Here is a 22,870-nt window from a genome sequence, read left to right as displayed (position 1 = left end):
AAGAACCCCTCCCCCGCTGCACTTTCTTTGATCTGTGCTAGAGTGGAGAGAGTGGAGGATTAAGAGAAATGTAGTGTGTAAAAGCTGAATAACTCGGCCTACGTTGGTGGAAAGTAACACAAAATACCATATTTTTGTAGGGATTTTTGTCAGGAATACATTGATATGTTTTTAAAAGCTGTGCGATGTATGGTATAGACGTGAGAAGCATTTGTTCGAGAGTATGTACCATGAGAGGACACGCTCCCCCCATTGACTTCCATTGTAAGCGTGAAACGTGTCTCCCCCACTTTGAGGGCTTATAAAATCCAAACCGAGCGCGTAGTATATTAGCCTTTAAAGATTTTTGAAGAGCACAGTTGGGAGAGTAATGTGTGAAAGTTTGGAAGCCCTGGCATTTACGGTTTAGGAGGAGATAGATTTTGTTCGGGGAGTAAAAAAAGTCCTGATTTTGACAGTTTTGTCCAATTTGTGGACATTCTGTTGGAGATAGGTGAGGGGTCAGAGTGTAAGAATTGTTCGTCTTGATGAGACGAGTCCAAGGGTGTTGGTCCCATGTCTGTGGGAGTTTTGTGTGAGGAGTTATAGCGCGCGAAATTAAAAAAAATTATCTTTTTTTTGTGTGGCTCCCTAGGTGGCGCTATAGACTTTTGTGGCGTTTTTGTTTTTGATTAGTGAATGTTGAGACATACCGAACGATTGTGCCGAAATTCAGCGAATTTCATGCATGTTCAGGGGGTCAAATTAGATTATGCGCGTTATGCGCATTATGCGCATATAGCGCGCACTCATTGAGAGCAAGAACAGTATAATACCAGGTTTTGAATGGGTGTGTATGTGAAAACTGGCTCCGGGCCGTCTGGCCCAGTTGCCTCATGGGTGTTGGGGGGGCCTGGGACACTGTTTAGTGTGTGTTTTTAGTGTTTTTAGTGCTGCTAATGTGTTGCTCTGCCGAGCAAACAGAATAGGGTCTTCGCCAGAAGTACCTTCTGGCTCAGGCCCTAATTAAAGCTGCAAGCAGCGTTGTTAGGGCCTGAGCCCCCGCCTAACCGCGGCCGGATCGCCGGCCCCAATCCAACGGTGTAATCGGCAAATCCCTAGGCCTTGTAGTTTAGGAGATACGAGCCTCAGTGCGCTGCACAGTGCGAGTGCAGAGTTGAGAGCCGGCCATTTAAGAGCCCCTCCCTTCTCTGCTCGCTCTCTGCCATCTGTGTCAGAGTGGAGAGCAGAGGAGGATTTGGCAGTTTTACTGTGAAAACCAGTCATAACTCAGCATATGTGGGTCAAAAGTGGAATGTAAAGACATCAGTGCGTAGAGTTTTTTCTCAGGAATTCAATGGTGTGTTTTTTGAAGGTGTGAGTGTTTTAGTTTAGAAGCTACAAGTGTTTGTTTGAGAGAATGTATATGAGGGCAGAGAAGCTCCAATTGTGGTTTCCATGACTACAGTAAACAAATCTCAGCCATCTGTGCTTGAGTGGAGAGCAGCTGAAAAGTGTACATTTTTAGTGTGTGAAAGTCAAATTACTCTGCATATGTTGCTTAAAAGTGCAATGTAATACCATATTTTTGTAGGTATTTTTGTGAGGAATCCAGTGGTGTGTTTTGTGAAGCTGTGTGACTTTCAGCGTAGACGTGAAAAGCGTTTGTTCGAGAATATGTACCCTGAGAGGACACGCTCTCCCCATAGACTTCCATTATAACGTGAATTTGTGTCCACAACTTCGACGGCTTATAAAATGGGAACCGAGCGCGTAGTATATTAGCCTTTAAAGATTTTTGAAGAGCAGAGTTGTGTGATTTATGTGTGAAAGTTTGGAAGCGATGCCATTTACGGTTCAGGAGGAGATAGATTTTGTTCGGAGGGTGCGATGGTGAAAAATTGGACGTTTGTGTCCAAATTGTGGACATCCTGTTGGAGTTAGGTCAGGGGTCAGAGTGTACGAATTTTTCGTCTTGTTGAGACGAGTGCAACAGTGTTGGTCACATGTATGTGGGACATTCCTAGGGGAAGTTATTGACGTAAACGTGTTTTTGGCTTGCTAGGTGGCGCTATTGAGTTTTGCGTGTATTTTTTTTTTAGAATATCAAATTTTTCACCGGACCGGACGTGTCTGCAAAAATTCAGCGAATTTCATGCATGTTCAGGGGGTGAAATTAAGGTTTTATTGGGCGAGATAATTAAGAATAATAATAATAATAGCAAAGAAAGAAACAAACTTAACAATTTCAGATATAATTTTTGCCACCATAGGTTTCAATGGGGGACCTCACCCCCCGTCCCCCCCCGGACCCTCCTGTGATGTTTTTAGAGGCCTGTGATGTTCCTAAGTGTGTATTTTTACTGCTTTTAGCGCTGACTTCGTGTCTCTCTGACTTCGAAACATAATAGGGTCTTCGCCCAGAAGTACCTTCTGGCTCAGGCCCTAATTAAAGCTGCAAGCAGCGTTGTTAGGGCCTGAGCCCCCGCGCGGCCTACGGCCGCGTCCTTGACACCGGCCCCAATCCAACGGTGTAATCGGCAAATCCCTAGGCCTTGTAGTTGAGGAGATATGAGCCTCAGTGCGCTGCACAGTGTGAGTGCAGAGCTGAGAGCAGAGCTGAGAGCAGAGCTGCCAGCTGGCCCTTTAAGAACCCCTCCCCCGCTGCACTGTGTCTGATCTGTGCTGGAGTGGAGAGAGTGGAGGATTAAGAGAAATATAGTGTGTAAAAGCTGAATAAGTCGTCATACGTTGGTCAAAAGTCACACAAAATAGCATATTTTTGTAGGGATTTTTGTCAGGAATACAGTGTTGTGTTTTTAAAAGCTGTGGAATGTATGGTGTAGATGTGAGAAGCATTTGTTTGAGAGTATGTACCCTGAGAGGACACGCTCTCCCCATAGACTTCCATTGTAAGGCGAAAAGTGTCTCCCCCACTTTGACGGCTCATAAAATCCAAACCGAGCGCGTAGTATATTAGCCTTTAAAGATTTTTGAAGAGCACAGTTGGGAGAGTAATGTGTGAAAGTTTGGAAGCCCTGGCATTTACGGTTCAGGAGGAGATAGATTTTGTTCGGGGCGCAAAATTGTCCAAAATTAGACATTCGTGTCCAAATTGTGGACATCCTGTTACAGTTAGGTCAGGGGTGTGAGTGTATGATTTATCCGTCTTGATGAGACGAGTTCAATGGTGTTTGTCCCATGTCTGTAGGACATTCCTACAGTCTGTGGCGTGGATTTTTGTGTATGTAGGTGGCGCTATTGAGTAGAGCGCCTCTTTTTTTTTTAATTATCTAATTTTTCGCCGCACCTGATGTGCTTACCAAATTTGGTGAGTTTTCATGCATGTTTAGGGGGTCAAATTTACTTTTGAAGTGGCGAGTGTGACTTCGAAACATAATAGGGTCTTCGCCAGGGACTGGCTCAGGCCCTAATAAATTAATTAAAGCTGCAAGCAGCGTTGTTAGGGCCTGAGCCCCCGCGCGGCCTATGGCCGCGTCCTTGACACCGGCCCCAATCCAACGGTGTAATCGGCAAATCCTTAGGCCTTGTAGTTTAGGAGATAGGAGCCTCAGTGCGCTGCACAGTGTGAGTGCAGAGCTGAGAGCCGGCCCTTTAAGAGCCCCTCCCTTCTCTGCTCGCTCTCTGCCATCTCTGTCAGAGTGGAGAGCAGAGGAGGATTTGGCAGTTTTACTGACAAACACAGTCATAACTCTGCATATGTTGGTCAAAAGTGTAATGTAAAGACATCAGTTCGTAGAGTTTTTTCTCAGGAATTCAATGGTGTGTTTTCTGAAGGTGTGAGTGTTTTAGTTTAGAAGCTACAAGTGTTTGTTTGAGAGTATGTACATGAGGGCAGAGAAGTGCCAATTGTGGTTTCCATGACTACAGTAAACAAATCTCTGCCATCTCTGTCAGAGCTGAGAGCAGAGCTGAGAGCAGAGCTGCCAGCTGGCCCATTAAGAACCCCTCCCCCGCTGCACTTTCTTTGATCTGTGCTAGAGTGGAGAGAGTGGAGGATTAAGAGAAATGTAGTGTGTAAAAGCTGAATAACTCGGCCTACGTTGGTGGAAAGTAACACAAAATACCATATTTTTGTAGGGATTTTTGTCAGGAATACATTGATATGTTTTTAAAAGCTGTGCGATGTATGGTATAGACGTGAGAAGCATTTGTTCGAGAGTATGTACCATGAGAGGACACGGCCTCCCCATTGACTTCCATTGTAAGCGTGAAACGTGTCTCCCCGACTTTGACGGCTCATAAAATCCAAACCGAGTGCGTAGTATATTAGCCTTTAAAGATTTTTGAAGAGCACAGTTGGGAGAGTAATGTGTGAAAGTTTGGAAGCCCTGGCATTTACGGTTTAGGAGGAGATAGATTTTGTTCGGGGAGTAAAAAAAGTCCTGATTTTGACAGTTTTGTCCAATTTGTGGACATTCTGTTGGAGATAGGTGAGGGGTCAGAGTGTAAGAATTGTTCGTCTTGATGAGACGAGTCCAACGGTGTTGGTCCCATGTCTGTGGGAGTTTTGTGTGAGGAGTTATAGCGCGCGAAATTAAAAAAAATTATCTTTTTTTTGTGTGGCTCCCTAGGTGGCGCTATAGACTTTTGTGGCGTTTTTGTTTTTGATTAGTGAATGTTGAGACATACCGAACGATTGTGCCGAAATTCAGCGAATTTCATGCATGTTCAGGGGGTGAAATTAGATTATGCGCGTTATGCGCATTATGCGCATAACGCGCGCACTCATTGAGAGCAAGAACAGTATAATACCAGGTTTTGAATGGGTGTGTATGTGAAAACTGGCTCCGGGCCGTCTGGCCCAGTTGCCTCATGGGTGTTGGGGGGGCCTGGGACACTGTTTAGTGTGTGTTTTTAGTGTTTTTAGTGCTGCTAATGTGTTGCTCTGCCGAGCAAACATAATAGGGTCTTCGCCAGAAGTACCTTCTGGCTCAGGCCCTAATTAAAGCTGCAAGCAGCGTTGTTAGGGCCTGAGCCCCCGCCTAACCGCGGCCGGATCGCCGGCCCGAATCCAACGGTGCAATCGGCAAATCCCTAGGCCTTGTAGTTTAGGAGATACGAGCCTCAGTGCGCTGCACAGCGTGACTGCAGAGCTGAGAGCCGGCCATTTTAGAGCCCCTCCCTTCTCTGCTCGCTCTCTGCCATCTCTGTCAGAGCTGAGAGCAGAGGAGGATTTGGCAGTTTAACTGTGAAACACAGTCATAACTCAGCATATGTGGGTCAAAAGTGGAATGTAAAGACATCAGTGCGTAGAGTTTTTTGTCAGGAATTCAATGGTGTGTTTTTTGAAGGTGTGAGTCTTTTAGTTTAGAAGCTACAAGTCTTTGTTTGAGAGTATGTACATGAGGGCAGAGACCCTCCAATTGTGGTTTCCATGACTACAGTAAACAAATCTCTGCCATCTGTGCAGGAGTGGAGAGCAGCCGAAAAGTGTACATTTTTAGTGTGTGAAAATCAAATAACTCTGCATATGTTGCTTGGAAGTGGAATATAATACCATATTTTTGTAGAGATTTTTCTGAGGAATCCAGTGGTGTGTTTTGTGAAGCTGTGAGAGTTTTAGTTTAGACGTGAGAAGCATTTGTTCGAGAGTTTGTACCATGAGAGGACACGGCCACCCCATTGACTTCCATTGTAAGCGTGAAACGTGTCTCCCCGACTTTGACGGCTTATAAAATCCAAACCGAACGCGTAGTATATTAGCCTTTAAAGATTTTTGAAGAGCAGTGTTGGGAGAGTAATGTGTGAAAGTCTGGAAGCGGTGCCATTTACGGTTTAGGAGGAGATAGATTTTGTTCGGGGAGGAGCAAAAGTCCTCATTTTGACAGTTTTGTCCAATTTGTGGACATTGTGTTGTAGATAGGTGAGAGGTCAGAGCGTATGAAATTTTCGTCTTGATGAGACGAGTGCAACGGTGTTGGTCCCATGTCTGTGGGACATTCGTACAAGCAGTTATAGCGCTCCAAATTTTTTGCGAGTTTTTTGGCTCCCTAGGTGGCGCTATTGAGTTTTTGCGAAAATTTTTTTTTAAATATAAAATTTTTCGCCAGACCGGACGTGTGTGCAAAATTTCAGCGAATTTCATGCATGTTCAGGGGGTCAAATTAAGCGTTAAAGCGCAGCGGAATAAAGAAAGAATAATAAGAAAAAAACGGAGCAATTTCAGATATAATTTTTGCCACCATAGGTTTCAATGGGGGACCTCACCCCCCTGTCCCCCCCCGGACCCCCCTGTGATGTTTTTAGAGGCCTGTGATGCTCCAAAGTGTGTGTTTTTACTGCTTTTAGCGCTGACTTCGTGTCTCTCTGACTTCGAAACATAATAGGGTCTTCGCCCAGAAGTACCTTCTGGCTCAGGCCCTAATTAAAGCTGCAAGCAGCGTTGTTAGGGCCTGAGCCCCCACGCGGCCTACGGCCGCGTCCTTGACACCGGCCCGAATCCAACGGTGTAATCGGCAAATCCCTAGGCCTTGTAGTTTAGGAGATATGAGCCTCAGTGCGCTGCACAGTGTGAGTGCAGAGCTGAGAGCCGGCCCTTTAAGAGCCCCTCCCTTCTCTGCTCGCTCTCTGCCATCTCTGTCAGAGTGGAGAGCAGAGGAGGATTTGACAGTTTTACTGTGAAAACCAGTCATAACTCAGCATATGTTGGTCAAAAGTGTAATGTAAAGACATCAGTTCGTAGAGTTTTTTCTCAGGAATTCAATGGTGTGCTTTTTGAAGGTGTGAGTGTTTTAATTTAGAAGCGACAAGTGTTTGTTTGAGAGTATGTACATGAGGGCAGAGAAGTGCCAATTGTGGTTTCCATGACTACAGTAAACAAATCTCTGCCATCTCTGTCAGAGCTGAGAGCAGAGCTGAGAGCAGAGCTGCCAGCTGGCCCATTAAGAACCCTTCCCCCGCTGCACTGTGTCTGATCTGTGCTGGAGTGGAGAGAGTGGAGGATTCAGAGAAATGTAGTGTGTAAAAGCTGAATAACTCGGCCTACGTTGGTGGAAAGTAACACAAAATACCATATTTTTGTAGGGATTTTTGTCAGGAATACAGTGATATGTTTTTAAAAGCTGTGCGATGTATGGTATAGACGTGAGAAGCATTTGTTCGAGAGTATGTACCATGAGAGGACACGGCCTCCCCATTGACTTCCATTGTAAGCGTAAAACGTGTCTCCCCCACTTTGAGGGCTTATAAAATCCAAACTGAGCGCGTAGTATATTAGCCTTTAAAGATTTTTGAAGAGCACAGTTGGGAGAGTAATGTGTGAAAGTTTGGAAGCCCTGGCATTTACGGTTTAGGAGGAGATAGATCTTGTTCGGGGAGTAAAAAAAGTCCTGATTTTGACAGTTTTGTCCAATTTGTGGACATTCTGTTGGAGATAGGTGAGGGGTCAGAGTGTAAGAATTGTTCGTCTTGATGAGACGAGTCCAACGGTGTTGGTCCCATGTCTGTGGGAGTTTTGTGTGAGGAGTTATAGCGCGCGAAATTAAAAAAAATTATCTTTTTTTTGTGTGGCTCCCTAGGTGGCGCTATAGACTTTAGTGGCGTTTTTGTTTTTGATTAGTGAATGTTGAGACATACCGAACGATTGTGCCAAATTTCAGCGAATTTCATGCATGTTCAGGGGGTCAAATTAGATTATGCGCGTTATGCGCATTATGCGCATATAGCGCACACTCATTGAGAGCAAGAACAGTATAATACCAGGTTTTGAATGGGTGTGTATGTGAAAACTGGCTCCAGGCCGTCTGACCCAGTTGCCTCATGGGTGTTGGGGGGGCCTGGGACACTGTTTAGTGTGTGTTTTTAGTGTTTTTAGTGCTGCTAATGTGTTGCTCTGCCGAGCAAACATAATAGGGTCTTCGCCAGAAGTACCTTCTGGCTCAGGCCCTAATTAAAGCTGCAAGCAGCGTTGTTAGGGCCTGAGCCCCTGCCTAACCGCGGCCGGATCGCCGGCCCCAATCCAACGGTGTAATCGGCAAATCCCTAGGCCTTGTAGTTTAGGAGATACGAGCCTCAGTGCGCTGCACAGTGTGAGTGCAGAGTTGAGAGCCGGCCCTTTAAGAGCCCCTCCCTTCTCTGCTCGCTCTCTGCCATCTGTGTCAGAGTGGAGAGCAGAGGAGGATTTGGCAGTTTTACTGTGAAAACCAGTCATAACTCTGTATATGTGGGTCAAAAGTGGAAAGTAAAGAGATATTGTCGCAGAGTTTTTTTTATCAGGAATTCAATAATGTGTTTTTTGAAAGTGTGAGTGTTTTAATGTACAAGCTAGAAGTGTTTGAGAATATGTACCATGAGAGCAGAGATGCTCCCTTTCTGTTTCCATGACAACAGTAAACAAATCTCTACTATCTTTATTAGACTGAAGGGCAGAGGAGGATTCTGCCAGTTTTACTGTTAAAAACAGTCATTAACTCAGCATATGTTGGCCAATAGTAAAATGTAAGACCATCTTTTCCAGTTGTGACTCCAAGTGCTGAGCTGACAGCATTGATCCGTCTGCCTGTCATCTTCTGTCCTACCTTTGTCTAAGTTTGATGTGCTTCTCCTAGTGAAGGTGTTGAATGACATCATCAATCCCAGGGTGATGGAGAAGTGCTCCTCCATCCATGTTGGTATCAAAGTGGTGAGAGTTGAAGTTGAGGAGGTAGAAGCTCCAGTTGGACCCAAAGTGTGACTGCAGATGTGACAGCTTCATATTGACCCTTGTGTTCATCATTGTCTGTGCTACCTGTTGGCTGTCACTTTACTGTGGTTCTTCCAGTTAAGTTGCTGAATATCATCAAGCATGAATGTGGCAAAATCCAGCATTGAAAACAGGACATTTGACTGTGGATTAGAAAGTTCAACATTCATTGTCCATGTACAGTTATTGTGACAATAAAAGACAGACATCAGCTGTGGTGAACATGGGAATTTATTAACTGATTAATTTGAACAAAAGGTCAATTAGAGACAGTCACTGCATGTGTAACAAAATGGAAATTATAAATCTGAAGTCAAATAAAAATGCTTTTAGAACATACAGTGAACATAATTAATGAAAGTAATTTACAACTTAAATGAAATTTCTCCCCGTTGGGGTTCAATGAACAAACTATTTACAAGTTTAGTGAAAGAAACCCAACATTCCCACATGAGCAAGCACTTGGCAACGGTGGTGAGGAAAAACTCCCTTTTACAGGAAGAAACCTCAGGCAGAACCAGGCTCAAAGTGGGCGGCCACCTGCCTGGACCGGTTGGGGTTGAGAGGGAGAGGGAGAGAGATGGGGCTGGGGTGGAGAGGGGAGATAGACTTGGGGGTGAGGGGCGGGGGCAGTGGGAGAAGAGGAGAGAGATACAGAGAGAGAGAGAGAGAGAGACAAAGAGGGAGGGGGCTGAGAGGAGAGACAACAGGCAAAAATACATACAGAATACATTTATAAAACATTTATAAGAGACCAACAGCAATAATGTGACAGACAGTGACTCACAACAACTATAAATGACCAACAACAACTATAAATATCAACAACAACTATAAATGACCAACAACAACTATAAATATCAACAACAACAACAACGTGCTGTGACCCATGATTGTCACGCAGCACCAGTGGAACCATGATTCGTGGAGCTAAACTACCAACTCATAGTCACTACAAAACTGCAGTAAGTGCAGTGCGTGACAGTGGAATAAGTTAATAATAAATACATGAATAAATACCTTAAAAACCGTACATGTCAAGACATGCACAGAATAAATAGCCAAAGTTAAAAAGGTTAAAAAGTTAAAAAGATTAAAAAGGGCACAGAGAGGTGGAGTGGGACTTTCTACACTAACAAATGCCAACAGTCATGCCAGGCTTCCTATCAACAACAGGTCCGAGTCAACTAGTCCTACCAGCACACACAGAGCCAACTGAGCTGACATGAGGCTAGTATTTGACCTGGGACAGCCATGTAGCTTTGACACTCAGTCATCCTGGTGGTCAGAATCGCCCTGGAAATCCTCAAAGTCATCCAAGCTAAACAAACTGGCGAGGTCATCGAACTCCCCCTGATCATCTGAAACAGAAAACCTACACAGGATCCCTTCGTGATCGCTGAAGTAGGCTGGCCAGACTGCACATTCCACGTCGTACTGTGACGTTTTAACGTAAACGTGGTCAATTAGCGTCCCCTTTTCTGTGGTCTCTTGTGTCACGTGTTGGGTGAACCCTTTTTCTTCCATAAATTTACAAATTGATGACCCTTTCAAAATGTTCTCATTAAAGTCTCCCATGACTACAACAGTGTTACTTGTTGGAGTTAACCAGTCAAGCAACCTCCCCACATTGCCTTTGAACAGCAAATTTGGATACGCTGGTGGACGGTAAATGACGGCCAGGGAAATGCTCAATTTTTTGTGCAGGCACACCAAGCACTCCAGATTGAAATCGGGTACCTGCAGAATGTCGACGTCCGAATGGGCTAAACTATACAGGCCGACGCCACCGCGTTCTAACTGCTGGAATTTGGAGAATGTGGGGTCAGCGGCGCTGTAACACAGAGACCGAGGACGACTGTGGAAATCGTAGCCGGAAATTTGCACACAGTCCAATGAGGACTGTGCAGTGAGCCATGTTTCTGTGACAGCAATGCAGTTAAGCTGCAAATGCTGCGTGCAGGACACCAAGTCTAGCAGGTGGCGACTTAAACTTTGTACGTTCATCAAATACACCGCGAACTGTGTATTTGATGAAGGCTGCTCAATCAAAAATGGAGGCATGCTAGCCATGGCCTCCTTAATGGTGTCCTTGCAGTAAATGGCCTTTTCTTCAAAGTCCTTGATGATCAGTCCCGACAAGGCCCTAACACGACTGAGAGCTACATACGCCTGCCCAGGTGCAAATACCTTCTTTAAACACACAACAGCCTGGTCTACAGTCAACCCCTGTACTTTGTGGACTGTACAAGCCCACGCTAGCCTGAGGGGAAACTGCACCCGCACACAACCGCGCTTCCTGGTCTTCTCCCTGTCTGGTTCAATAGCAGTAGAATGCCTGTATTCTACTGCTGCGTGTGGACGCTCTGTCCTCCTCTGTCTGCCAATGTTTTCGTCATCGAACTTGACGTAAATTCTCAGAGGAAATGTGGGGTCGGGGCCAAATTCAATGTAGCTGACAGTGCCACACGCGCCATTGACCAGACCGTCCTGGACGTCGACGTTACGACAGAGCATGACTCTGGCGTTTTTGGCCAAACACAATTTAGATTCCAAACACGTGCCCTGCCCCTTGCTAATGATTCCAGGTTCCAATTTGCCGGTTTTGCGGTTCGGCGTAAAGTCTTTAGCGTCAATTTCAACATAATCTGGGCACGTGCGGAACAACTGGTTCAAGTTAAATTCTTCCACTTGCACATTTGTGGTGAAAATATGCAAGGCCGAGCTATCTTCCCCTGTCTCTCGCGATTTCAAAATTTGGACGTCGCCGTCTAACATGGGGGTTTTCTTGGAACGCACCCGAAGCCTGTTCAACATCTCTGCAAAGGAGCTGTCCTTCTGTCTGACGACAGTGGTCAGCTCCACCACGCTAAAGTGGCACCACAGGTCCACACCAACCTGACCAGCGTACAGCGGCTTCCCTTTAACGGGAGGCAACTGGTAGAAGTCACCGACGGCTATGACGCTAACATTACCAAATGGGGAAAAGTCACCGGTCTGTTTTAGCTGCCTCAACCTGCCGTGAACGTATGCCAACAGATTGTGATCAACCATGCTAATCTCATCAATGATGACAATTTGGAGGTCTCTAAATGTGGCCCTTAGAGAGTTCAGTTTGTCTTCTCCCAAGGGTGTGTAAGGCAAGCTGGAGTGTGTGCCAATACTCAGCGAGTGATGAATTGTTGCTGCATTTAAAGTGTATGCAGCTATGCCCGTGGAGGCCATTAACAGAACCGAAATGCTATCTGGTTGATGACAAAGTGTTGCCAGCAGTCTCCCGGCCTCGTACTGAATGGCCCTAATTAAGTGACTTTTCCCCGTCCCTGCACCGCCTGTCAAAAACACATGCAGAGGCTCTGGGTTCTTACCCATGGCCTTCTGCAGACACCACTGTCTAACTTTGTTGAAGACAGCCATTTGCGTCTCGTTCAGAGACCTAACTAAGGCCAAGCCGTCACTTCTGGGCAAAATGCTCCTGTTCCTCTCCAAAAACACATCTGTTTTTGGTTTGGCAGCCGCCAAATCGGGAACATTTTGTAAGGCGTCGGCCAAATGCTCATCAGCATTTTCGCCTTGCCTTTGCTCTTTCATCTCCTCTAAACACTCGAGGCGTTCCGCTTCCAGCTCAGGACAGAGCTCCCCCCAAACATCCTCATCGACCTGACCTTGCTGAGCAATCTCCTCAGCGTGATCCAACTCAGGACAATCGACCTCAAACCTGGCCCTGTTCTCATCGACGACGCTTTGAACCGGCTTCAACGAACCGTCCCTGAACCTAACCTCTCCATCCTTATAGAACTGACTGAACAGATGAAACCCCTCAGGTTTCAGATCTGCGTCAATTCTGTAATGGAGATACATCTGAAGCAGACTCTGATAGTGTGCTTCCTCTTGCTTTTCTAAATCAAACCGCATGTAGCGCACAACAGCGAACTGAGACCGCGTTCTCCTCGAGATGAAGCCAAGTCCATTCTTCAGTTGAATCATGTTCTTGGACTTTTCATTCTTGCTGAGAAGACGATACTCAGACGCAAACGTAGCCATACACATGTCCTCGAACACCTGGTCATCTGGCCTGCTCCTATACCTATCTACGATATTTGGCATCCACATATCCTCTGACCTCATGTCACCACAAGCGGCTTTCTGCCTCAACACACTGAGGGGTAAACTCATCCTAACAACATTTGCCCCTGTTGGCACAAAAACAACCTTCCTGGAACACTCCCTCAGATGCATGTTCGTTAGCCTGTACACCGACTCCTGGGCACAAACGTCCCTGTTGTGCAAATACACACTTCCTAATTTTTTCAAAGCCTCTCTAGCAGAGAGATTTGATTGTTTGGATGCTTCTTTTTGTGCGTTGGCCAATAAAAGCCCAATTTCTCTCTCGGCTTTGGTTATATACGAAATGATATAAATGATTACTGCATAGGCATCGGTGACAAAGCTAATGTCCATGTTAGCATTCCAGCACTTCAACAATTTCTTATTATACTGGTTCACCCAGACGTCCTTTACCCCTCTTTTATAGACTACCCTAGTCTTTGTGTGCAGGCGCTTATAAGCCAGCTCAAAAATCTCCTGATTAATGCCCAGAGTCTGGAACAAGTGGTCCACGCTAGCGTAGGCCACTTCTCCTGCGTCCGCTTTTTTAACAGCCTTCTTCACGGCTTTCAAAATGGCGTGTGCCGTCTCCTTATTAATGGGATTCGTGTCTTGAAAACAATTACAGACCGGCACGCTTGTTGACTGAGGATTCTCTCTGGCCTTCGGATCACAGGTACAGGTTTTAATTTCCGTTTTACAAACAAAAGTTCGTGCCGAAACAACTTTTGGGAAATGGAAGCGACACGTTCCGTGTTTCAAACAGGATTTTGTGTGTCGCCTTGAGTGGGCTTGAACCGATGCCACGATAGCCGATAACGTGTCATCGTCAGGGTTTAAGTCGCAGGTGACATATTGGTCAATAAATGCCACCACCTCCTCATCTGTGTTCTTATCAATTTGGGGAGCCCCCTCAATCCAAAACAGACAGTGGACATGAGGGGAGCCGCGCTGCTGAAATTCTACCCTATAAAAGTAATCTGTGATTTTGCCAATCGGTTGTGAAGGAGACTTGAGAACCTCATTCAAAAAGCAATGCCACCTGTAATCAAACATCCTCGCGGCTGTCACGGGGTTCCTCCGCAACAGCTCGCACCTGTCTGCCCACTCCAAATCCTCTACCGTCTGCGTTCTGCCCTCCTGCTTCAGGATACTGGTCAGGAGATTCTGCCAGCGCAGATCAGCAGACGAAAACGAACAGAACCACGTCGGAATCCCCAACTGACGGACGCATGCTAACAGGTCCTTCTGAACCGACTGCCAAAAGGCAGGCGTTCCTCGAATGGGCTTCAGAAATCTGAAGCCCTCGTCGACCTGCAACATCTGCTTCAAAGTGTCCTCGTTCATCAGCATCGCTGCGCTAACCTTCTGGGACTTGTGACCTGCCCTACCCTTACGCCCTGCCACGGAAACTTTGGAGGACACTTGCTCAGTCTCAGACATGTACTGACTGAAAAAAATGTACTCAACGTTGCCGGAATAGCGGCCATCCGCATGCATAATCCGGTTGTTGAAGTACCGCGTCAGAGTCAACGCTTGCGAGCGCCCGTCGTGAAATGTTTTCCTACCCAGAGGAAACAAGACGGGGAAACACTTGGCCTCGTTCGTCTGGTCAGAAAGCAGCCTAACTGGACTATTCCCTTCCGCAGGCGCCACGTTGATGATGTCCTCGAAATACTGGTCTAATGCTTCCTGACCAATATCAACAGGCATAAGACAAGTGTCCTGAAACATGCAGTGCTGCTGTCTGTCATGCAACAGTTCATCTTGAATTATTTCTGTTGAATCATCTATCACGTCGTCTTGACCACCTGACGGAGCTGTCACCGCACCCTCTGAAACGACCTGCTTCTGCTCACAAGACTCTGCCCCATCTACGACAGCTCCGTCCTCACCGTCAGACTGAACCTCCTCAGTCTCGCCATCGTCCTGGCGACAAAAGTCATTGACCCAATCCTCATTGAAGTCAATGTCCTTGTAGAAAGGATTATTCCTTTTTAAAAAGTGCAGCGCCTGTCTTACTCGTGTACTATCGACAAACTGATATCGATAATGGCCTTTGTAGGTCAACTTGCGTTTAAGTTTGACCTGCATCATGGACCCTTCCACGCTAGTCCTAGGCAACACATTGGTTGTCTGCACGACATTGGCTGGAACGCATGTTACCGGCCCATGTACTCCGTTCTGCCCCCCTTTGGGCAATGCCAACAGTTTCATGAACGGAATATGCAGTGCAATCAAGTGTTGCTCCAAGCTATTTAAGCATCCCAGTTCCGGCGGAATGGGATCTGGTGTCAGGTTGTTGACCCAACACTCAGCTGGAATCTGCCCCTTTGAAATCTTACTGTGACACGTATGGCAGATCCAAAGTTCCCCTCTACAAGCTGCCAACCCACAAGGCACAACACAATCACTACCACACCTATGCAAATACGTGTCACTTATGCATCGGTTAGCAACCGCAACTCTAGCAGAATTTCCAGCGTACATTTCGTAACTACAACCCAGCACCTGAGTTCTGAACAACAACCGATGACAGACACAACAAATGAACTCAGGGCCGTCTCTAACCTTCTCCAAGAATCGTTCCATGACAAAGTTGAAGTCTTGACACTTTTCATATGCGCTTTTCCTACTTAATTGAGCGGTCGCTATCACTTTTTGCTTAAAATCACAATCGTCACGATACTTTTGGCGAATTTGTTTATTTGCACCTCTAACTTTTTGTTTATGCAAAATGTTTTGTCTGTACTTGATGATACTTGCGGCTCTAACTCTCTGTCTATGCAAAATGTTTTCTCTGTACTTGATGATACTTGCGGCTCTAACTCTCTGTCTATGCAAAATGTTTTCTCTGTACTTGATGATACTTGCGGCTCTAACTCTCTGTCTATGCAAAATGTTTTGTCTGTACTTGATGATACTTGCGGCTCTAACTCTCTGTCTATGCAAAATGTTTTGTCTGTACTTGATGATACTTGCGGCTCTAACTCTCTGTCTGTGTTTGACATTTTGTCTGTATTTAATGATACTGCTGGCTTTAAGTTGCTGTCTATGGTGGATATTATGTTTATATTTTGCTACACTAGTTGATTTAACGCGATGTCGGTGCTCAACGTCTAGTCTATATTTCAACATACTGGCAGCTTTGCTTTTTTCCTTAACTGCCTCTCTGTGCTGGATGTTTTGCTGGTAACTTTTCTTACTCCTTGCTTTACTAATTTCTTTGACACGTTGTTTATGTGCCAATTGCATGTGATATTTAATATGACTTGTTAATTTTTTCCTTTCCCGACAGATTGCATTTTCAGAATATGTTTGTCTATGTTTCAAGGCATTTTGTTTAGTGAGCAACATATTTAATTTTTCGTGTTTCCTTTTCTTTTGCATCAAATATTGTGATCTCCGAGAGGTAACATTAACTTTTCCCTGACTAACATTTTGCACAATGTTATCGGTGTCAAGACCCTTGTCAGAAACTACAAATGGGAAGTTACATTCTGTAGATTCAATGTCAACATCCTTCATTGTAGTCCTCAAGGTGTAAGTTGGCACATCCACAAGTTTACAACAACCATAACACGTCTGTTGTCTAGGCTTAAACACACAGACCACATTCTCAAAATGCCTGTCCAGGATGTTCTCTACATAAATGCACTGTGGGGAGAAATGGGCACCAGCACTGCTATACTGAATCCAACGTCCATGAATAAAAGTACAAACACTAACTTCCAACCAATCTGCTGTGACCTGTATCTCCACCTCAGTGGCCCAAGTGTTTACATATTTCATCCTGGACTGCTGGAGGTACTGTGACACAGAGGAATACTGTTCTCTCAAAAGAGAGACATATTTCTGAGCATTTCTCTCCAGCTCTTTACAAACAGCTGATCTAATCTTCCGATGGTGCTTCTGTGAGCCACTCACTGCCTGAGAGATGGCCCTGAAGAAGCAGTTCCCATCAGCAACGATCCTCTCATTCTTACATGGAGGACCGATCAATCCAACTTCTGTGGAGAGTGGAGGATTGAACTTGTCAAAGTCAACATGTAACTTTTGACATAAAGATTTACAAGTATCAACACCAAGAGGACAAAACATCAGCGCACCATTTCTGACAGCTTCAATCATTTCTATGTCTCTATCAAGTGTACTGTCATCAAGTCTTTGTAATTTATTTGACACGTAGGTGTCAGGAGAAATGTTGCGTTTTATGCCATGGCTACGATGTGGTTCTTCCTGTGACGCAGTACTGACAAAACGGGACGATGTCTGGTCAGCAATGTGAGACATTTCCAGATGTGCAGCTACACAATTAACATCCTCAGATATGTGCACAGAGCCATCATGTACCATTTGCTCAGTAAAAGTAGGCTGTGTTGTCGTTCTGGATTCAATCGTACAACTGTCTGCAGACACACCAGACGGAACTGGATTTACACTCGGAATCACAAGAACACCACACAGTTCAAAAAGTTTCTGGTTTGAACTGAGACTCTCAGCCAAACAGCAGATGTAGTGGTGGAGGTCATCAATGCAAGCAAAATGTAGAACCACACTCGTACCACGGCAATGTGACAAGCCACTATAATTACGTGAGTGACTGTCAACAACAGCAAACTGTCCATCCTGATGGATGATGGAAGTGGTGTTGCCACACAGTGTCATAAGACATGTGCTGTACTGACTGAAGATCCTGGCCAGTCCATCACGCAGACTGATAAAGACACCAAAGTCAACCAGCTCCCCTTCAGTCACACCAACTTCACCTAACAGTACATCCCCAAAATGGAAGCTGCATATCTGTCCATCAACTTCCAACTGATGTGGCAGATCAGGAACAGATAGCAGATTTGAGGGATGTCTAAATGAGCCACTGTCACGCAAGAAGGTGTATAACTCATCACCTTCAAACAAGATGCGATCCAGATCACACCGTATCCAGGAGAACACACTGCTAAGTGTGTGTTTGGCTAAGCTGACCAAAGCAATAGCCATACACTGTAGTCCTCCGTATCTGAACTGCTCATGTCCCTGATGAAATGAGCCCTTCACACGTTTAAGTAGCCTAATCCCTCTACTATTCGGAGCTACCAGTGCCACATCATTGCTGTTGGAATCTGCATTTGCCACTTTAACATCATGCAACGTAATGAAGTCAGACTTAGCTTTGGTGTGCGTGGTCTGCGTTGGTTCCTGGACAGTTGATTCCGTCAGCAAGGCAGGGCGAGCTGCGGCAACCTCCGTCCTGGGACCCTCAGGCACCACGGCAGCAGTCAGTGGCACCGCAGACTCCTCCAGGCACACCTTGGCTGCCACCTCCACCTGATAGAAGATGAAAAGAGAATGTTAAATGTGAATGAAGTAGGAGAGGAAATGTTGGTGATTTGAATGAGCCACAAGAAGTAAACTGTATGTAATTAAAGCAAGGCTAACCTGCTGCGCTGCTGGACGGGGCTTGGAGGCGGACACGTTCAGACGGGCAGGTGGTGTTGCCAGCACCTACATAAAGAGAAGGAGAGTAAGTACAAAAGAAGTGGATTTATAGGTTTAAGTAAAAATGCAGGTATAAGTTATATTGCAGTTATTGGAAGAAAAGATCCAAACACCAACCTGTCGCTTTCCTCCTTTGGGCTTTGAGGCAACACGTCGGCGCTGGCGCTTCCCGTGCCCAGGGGAAGGCTGAAGGAAAGAGAATTTTTTTCAGAACATCTGATATGCATGTAGGCTTGAAACAGTACATGTAATGAGTGGTATAGTTACCTGGCCAGCTGGTGGAACAGCAGTGCAGCCGGAGCCAGAAGAAGGTGAAACCTTCTCCATGGCATCCAGCATGTCACTGCTGAACCACACCGGGTTGGACGGGATGGGAGACTGTCGGGCCGGAGGTGTACCAGTCTTTCAAACACAAAGCAAAGAGGGGAAAGAGGACATATGTTAGATGTTGTTCATGTGACAGAAGCGTTTAAGAAATGTGCATTTGGATCATGTAGTGGTGAAATACATTACCATGCATGCCCGTCCAACGACGGTCCACTCCCGGGGGTCACGACGACGAGGCACAGGAACGTGTCCCGTCACGATCACCCTGGGAGACACCCTGACACGTGGCGATGTGCGGGGTGACACGGTGGGCTGTGGTGGAGGGGGGGCGAGCTGACGGACCGCGGCGTTCCACAGCAGATCCACCACAACCGGCATGCCATCGGAGTCGCTGAGGTGAACCTGAAAGACATAAAAACAAAGTAGACTTTAATGGCGTCGGGTAACATAGCATGGAACAAGAGGGAAGGTAGAGCATTTAACATATGTAAGGGATGACATTATGCTGTACTTACACCGTCGTGGCACCACAGCTCCAACCGATGGACTGGGAGGTGCTCCGCCATAGACACGTATGGGATACCTGGAAGATGTGGACGGCATAAATATCTATGGTAATGGTGTAATGTGCATTAAATAATAAAACGTCAAAATATGAATGTGACGTAACAAGGAGACGTGATGAGTGACATACCCATGCGCGCTGTGACACGGCGGTATTCCTGACGTAGCAGGTCCTGCAAGGCCGGATCGATGGTTAAGCGTGGAGGGAAATCCATCACTAACACCTTGAAGGGTGAAAGGAAACAAATGTCATTTATGACTGTAAACAATGACAGAACTAAAAAGTGTGACTGTGTAGGAGGGAAGACATAATAGCAACAGTATATAACAAACAGAAGCTCACCGTCGGCCAGAGGCTGCTGACAGTGGTCAGGAGAGCACGGAAGTCCAACGCTGCCTCACCAACAGTCCTGCTGGCTGTGAGGTTGTTGCTGGGGGCCCCCACGCACACCAAATCCGGGGTCCAGGGGAGGGTAGCGTGCATGACCTCGGTCCTGAGGTCAGAGGCGGCTCCACCTGGAATGGATAAGAAGCCAAAAGTGAGAGAACCCTGCGGCATACTCACGAACCCGTCGACGATGGCGCGCAGGTGGGAGTCTCCGAGGACAAACACCATCTGTCACAGAAGCACATGTTTAGAACACACAGCAAGCATGAGATGTATGCAATGATGTAGAATGAGAAATATTGGTACCTTCTGGCCAGGGGTCTGAGCAGGAGTGACTAACTTCACGGAGTGGTTGGTGTAGAGTGAAGTTTGCCATCTCCGCACACGATGGCGGCGTCCGGTACCGCGCCCTGTTAGGATGGAGATGATGTAAGAATGCGAGGCAATGGAAGACATGTATTTTTTGTAGCACATTTTAGAGTGGCAGGAGTGGGGTTGTTCAAGACCAGTTAATACATACGAGCGACAAACTCGGGGACAGGTGGCCCAGGGGTCCAAGGCTGCTTCTCCGCCATCCTCCGCTTGGCCGCCTGGGCAAGCCGGTGGGACTTGGAACGGGGCATCTACAGAAGAGAAGTGTGCATTAAGTAAGCATTCACAGACAAAGTGCACAGGTATAGAATGGTAGTTGTACTCACAAACAGGAGGGACGTGATCTTCAGAAGTGGGTGAATTAAAGAAGAAGTGCAACTTACCTTGGTTGTGGGAGATGAGCAACCAGTAAATGTAGAGTAAATGAGTGAGTGAGTGTGTGTGTGTGTGTGTGTGTGTGTGTGTGTACCAATGCAAAAGTGGTAAATTAGACAAAAGTTATGTGTTTTAGAAAAGTATGTAACTGTGTGTATGTGTGGATTATTCAAATGAGAGGTTTCCTGAAGAAGAGTTGTTGAAGATGAAGGACAAAGCAGCAGAGCAGCAAGGGACAAGTAAGGATCTGTAAAGTAAAGATGAAGGTGTTGTTAGAATATAATTATAGCAATAATGTAATAGTGAGTAATATATGTTGTCATACATACTGTAAAGTATTAAAAGTAGAAATAAGATGTAGATATAGAAAAGATGTGCAATACAAATATGTATACACACATTTGTAGGCACATATATACACATACATATATACACACAAGTACACATATACAAATATAAACATCCTGCTTGTATTCTATGACGCTTTGGAAAAAAGCGTCAGGTAAATGAAATTGTAGAACATACACATACACACATATACATACGGACATACATACATACACACACGTACATACAGACCGATAAAAATACAAACAACCAGATATACATATAGGAAAAAAAATATGTAAATGGCCAACAAGGATGTAGCTATGAGTCGCGGTGTTGCTAAATGGCCGAGGAGGAGCTAGCGGCCGAGTCGCGGTGTTGCTAAATGGCCGACGAGGAGCTAGCGGCCGAGTCGCGGTGTTGCTAAATGGCCGACGAGGAGCTAGCGGCCGAGTCGCGGTGTTGCTAAATGGCCGACGAGGAGCTAGCGGCCGAGTTGCGGTGTTGCTAAATGGCCGACGAGGAGCTAGCGGCCGAGTCGCGGTGTTGCTAAATGGCCGAGGAGGAGCTAGCGGCCCAGTCGCGGTGATGCTAAATGGCCAACGAGGAGCTAGCGGCCCAGTCGCGGTGATGCTAAATGGCCGACGACGAGCTAGCGGCCGAGTCGCGGTGATGCGAAATGGGCGAGGAGCAGCTAGTTTCTTTGTAGCCTTAAGACAGCGGATATAGGGGTTGTAAGTGCATGATAACATTACTGTTTTAACGGAGCACATGTAAGTAGTGGAAATAGTGTCGAATAACCAAATGAAAATACAGAATTAATGGTAACATGGCTGAAGCTAATAATAAGTCATGCAACAAAGAAGACTTCACTTACCTCCAGCCGAGAGAGCAAGAGAAAATGGTGACCGCAGCCCTCAGCTTTTATGAGCTCGTATGAGGAGACGTCACCGAGTGCTCTGAGGCACAGCAACTGATTGGCAGAGAGGTGGCATGATGACACGTCATGAAGTGCATTGTAGCACAGCAACTGATTGGTAGAGAGCTGTCAGATCTGACCATTGAGGAGAGAGCTGAGACTTCACAGAGCCTTGTTGCTAGGGTGTGAGAGCCCCTCCCTTCTCTGCTCGCTCTCTGCCATCTGTGTCAGAGTGGAGAGCAGAGCAGGATTTGGCAGTTTAACTGACAAACACAGTCATAACTCTGCATATGTTGGTCAAAAGTGGAATGAAAGACCATATTTTTGGAGAGTTTTTCATCAGAAATACAATGGTGTGCTTTATAAAGGTGTGGGGGTTGTATTTAAAATGTTGTAAGCGTATTTTTGAGAGTATGTACCATGAGGGAAGATATGCTCCCCCCTTTCCATGAGAACTGCCAATGAGTGTCTGCCATGTGTTTTAGTGTGGAGAGCAGAGTAGGATTTGGACGTTTTTAGTGTGTGAAAAGCAAATAACTCTGCATATATTCCTTAAAAGTGCCATTTAATACCCTGCTTAGATGGATGTGATGAAGCAGTGTGATGTGTATTTGTGTTTGAGAGCATGGGGTTGCAAGAGGTAGCCTCACTGTATCCTGTCTGAGTTGACATATGTTGCTGTGACGGAGGTGCAGCAACAGCGCTGGTCTCTGCCATGTGTCAGAGTGGAGAGCAGAGCAGGATTTTGGCAGTTTAACTGTGAAACACAGTCATAACTCAGCATATGTTGGTCAAAAGTTGAATGTAAAAACATCAGTGCGTAGAGTTTTTTCTCAGGAATTCAATGGTGTGCTTTTTGAATGTGTGAGTGTTTTAATTTAGAAGCAACAAGTGTTTGTTTGAGAGTATGTACATGAGGGCAGAGAAGCTCCAATTGTGGTTTCCATGACTACAGTAAACAAATCTCTGCCATCTGTGCAGGAGTGGAGAGCAGCTGAAAAATCCACATTTTCAGTGTGTGAAAGTCATGTAACTCTGCATATGTTGCTTCAAAGTGCAATGTAATCCCATATTTTTGTAGGGATTTTTCTGAGGAATCCAGTGGTGTGTTTTTTGAAGCTGTGTGAGTTTCAGTGTAGACGTGAGAAGCATTTGTTCGAGAGTATGTACCATGAGAGGACACGGCCTCCCTATTGACTTCAATTGTAACGTAAAACGTGTCTCCCCGACTTTGACGGCTTATAAAACGGAATCTGAGCGATTCATATAAAAACCTTTGAAGATTTGTGAAGAGCACAGTTGTGTGATTGAG

At 45.8% G+C, this 22,870-nt stretch overlaps 1 protein-coding gene across 2 annotated transcripts; it reads right to left on the bottom strand.

Moving 5' to 3' along the window:
• Window positions 1-8,896: 8,896 nt before the first annotated feature.
• LOC147270849 (uncharacterized) lies at window positions 8,897-21,535 on the bottom strand. 2 transcript variants are annotated; one of them, XM_086201400.1, is made up of 11 exons: window positions 21,517-21,535; window positions 20,086-20,559; window positions 19,872-19,975; window positions 19,521-19,793; window positions 19,308-19,401; window positions 19,129-19,196; window positions 18,800-19,015; window positions 18,554-18,688; window positions 18,404-18,472; window positions 18,227-18,292; window positions 8,897-18,115 (listed from the first exon to the last, which is right to left on the bottom strand). In XM_086201400.1, the coding sequence occupies exons 2-11, from the start codon at window positions 20,186-20,188 to the stop codon at window positions 9,953-9,955; spliced, it is 9,291 nt and encodes a 3,096-aa protein (XP_086057526.1). In that variant the 5' UTR covers window positions 20,189-20,559; window positions 21,517-21,535; the 3' UTR covers window positions 8,897-9,952. The 2 variants fall into 2 exon arrangements, with proteins under 2 accessions (XP_086057526.1, XP_086057610.1); XM_086201484.1 differs by lacking the exon at window positions 21,517-21,535 and having other exon boundaries at window positions 20,086-20,188; window positions 20,264-20,282.
• Between the last annotated feature and the right edge of the window lie 1,335 nt (window positions 21,536-22,870).

The sequence above is a fragment of the Aulostomus chinensis genome, chromosome 1, assembly GCF_037954235.1.
Source record: "Aulostomus chinensis isolate RoL2024-O1b breed Wild chromosome 1, RoL_Achi_v1.0, whole genome shotgun sequence".
In the NCBI taxonomy this organism is placed as follows: domain Eukaryota; kingdom Metazoa; phylum Chordata; class Actinopteri; order Syngnathiformes; family Aulostomidae; genus Aulostomus; species Aulostomus chinensis.
This window is presented reverse-complemented; position numbering and strand designations above follow the sequence as displayed.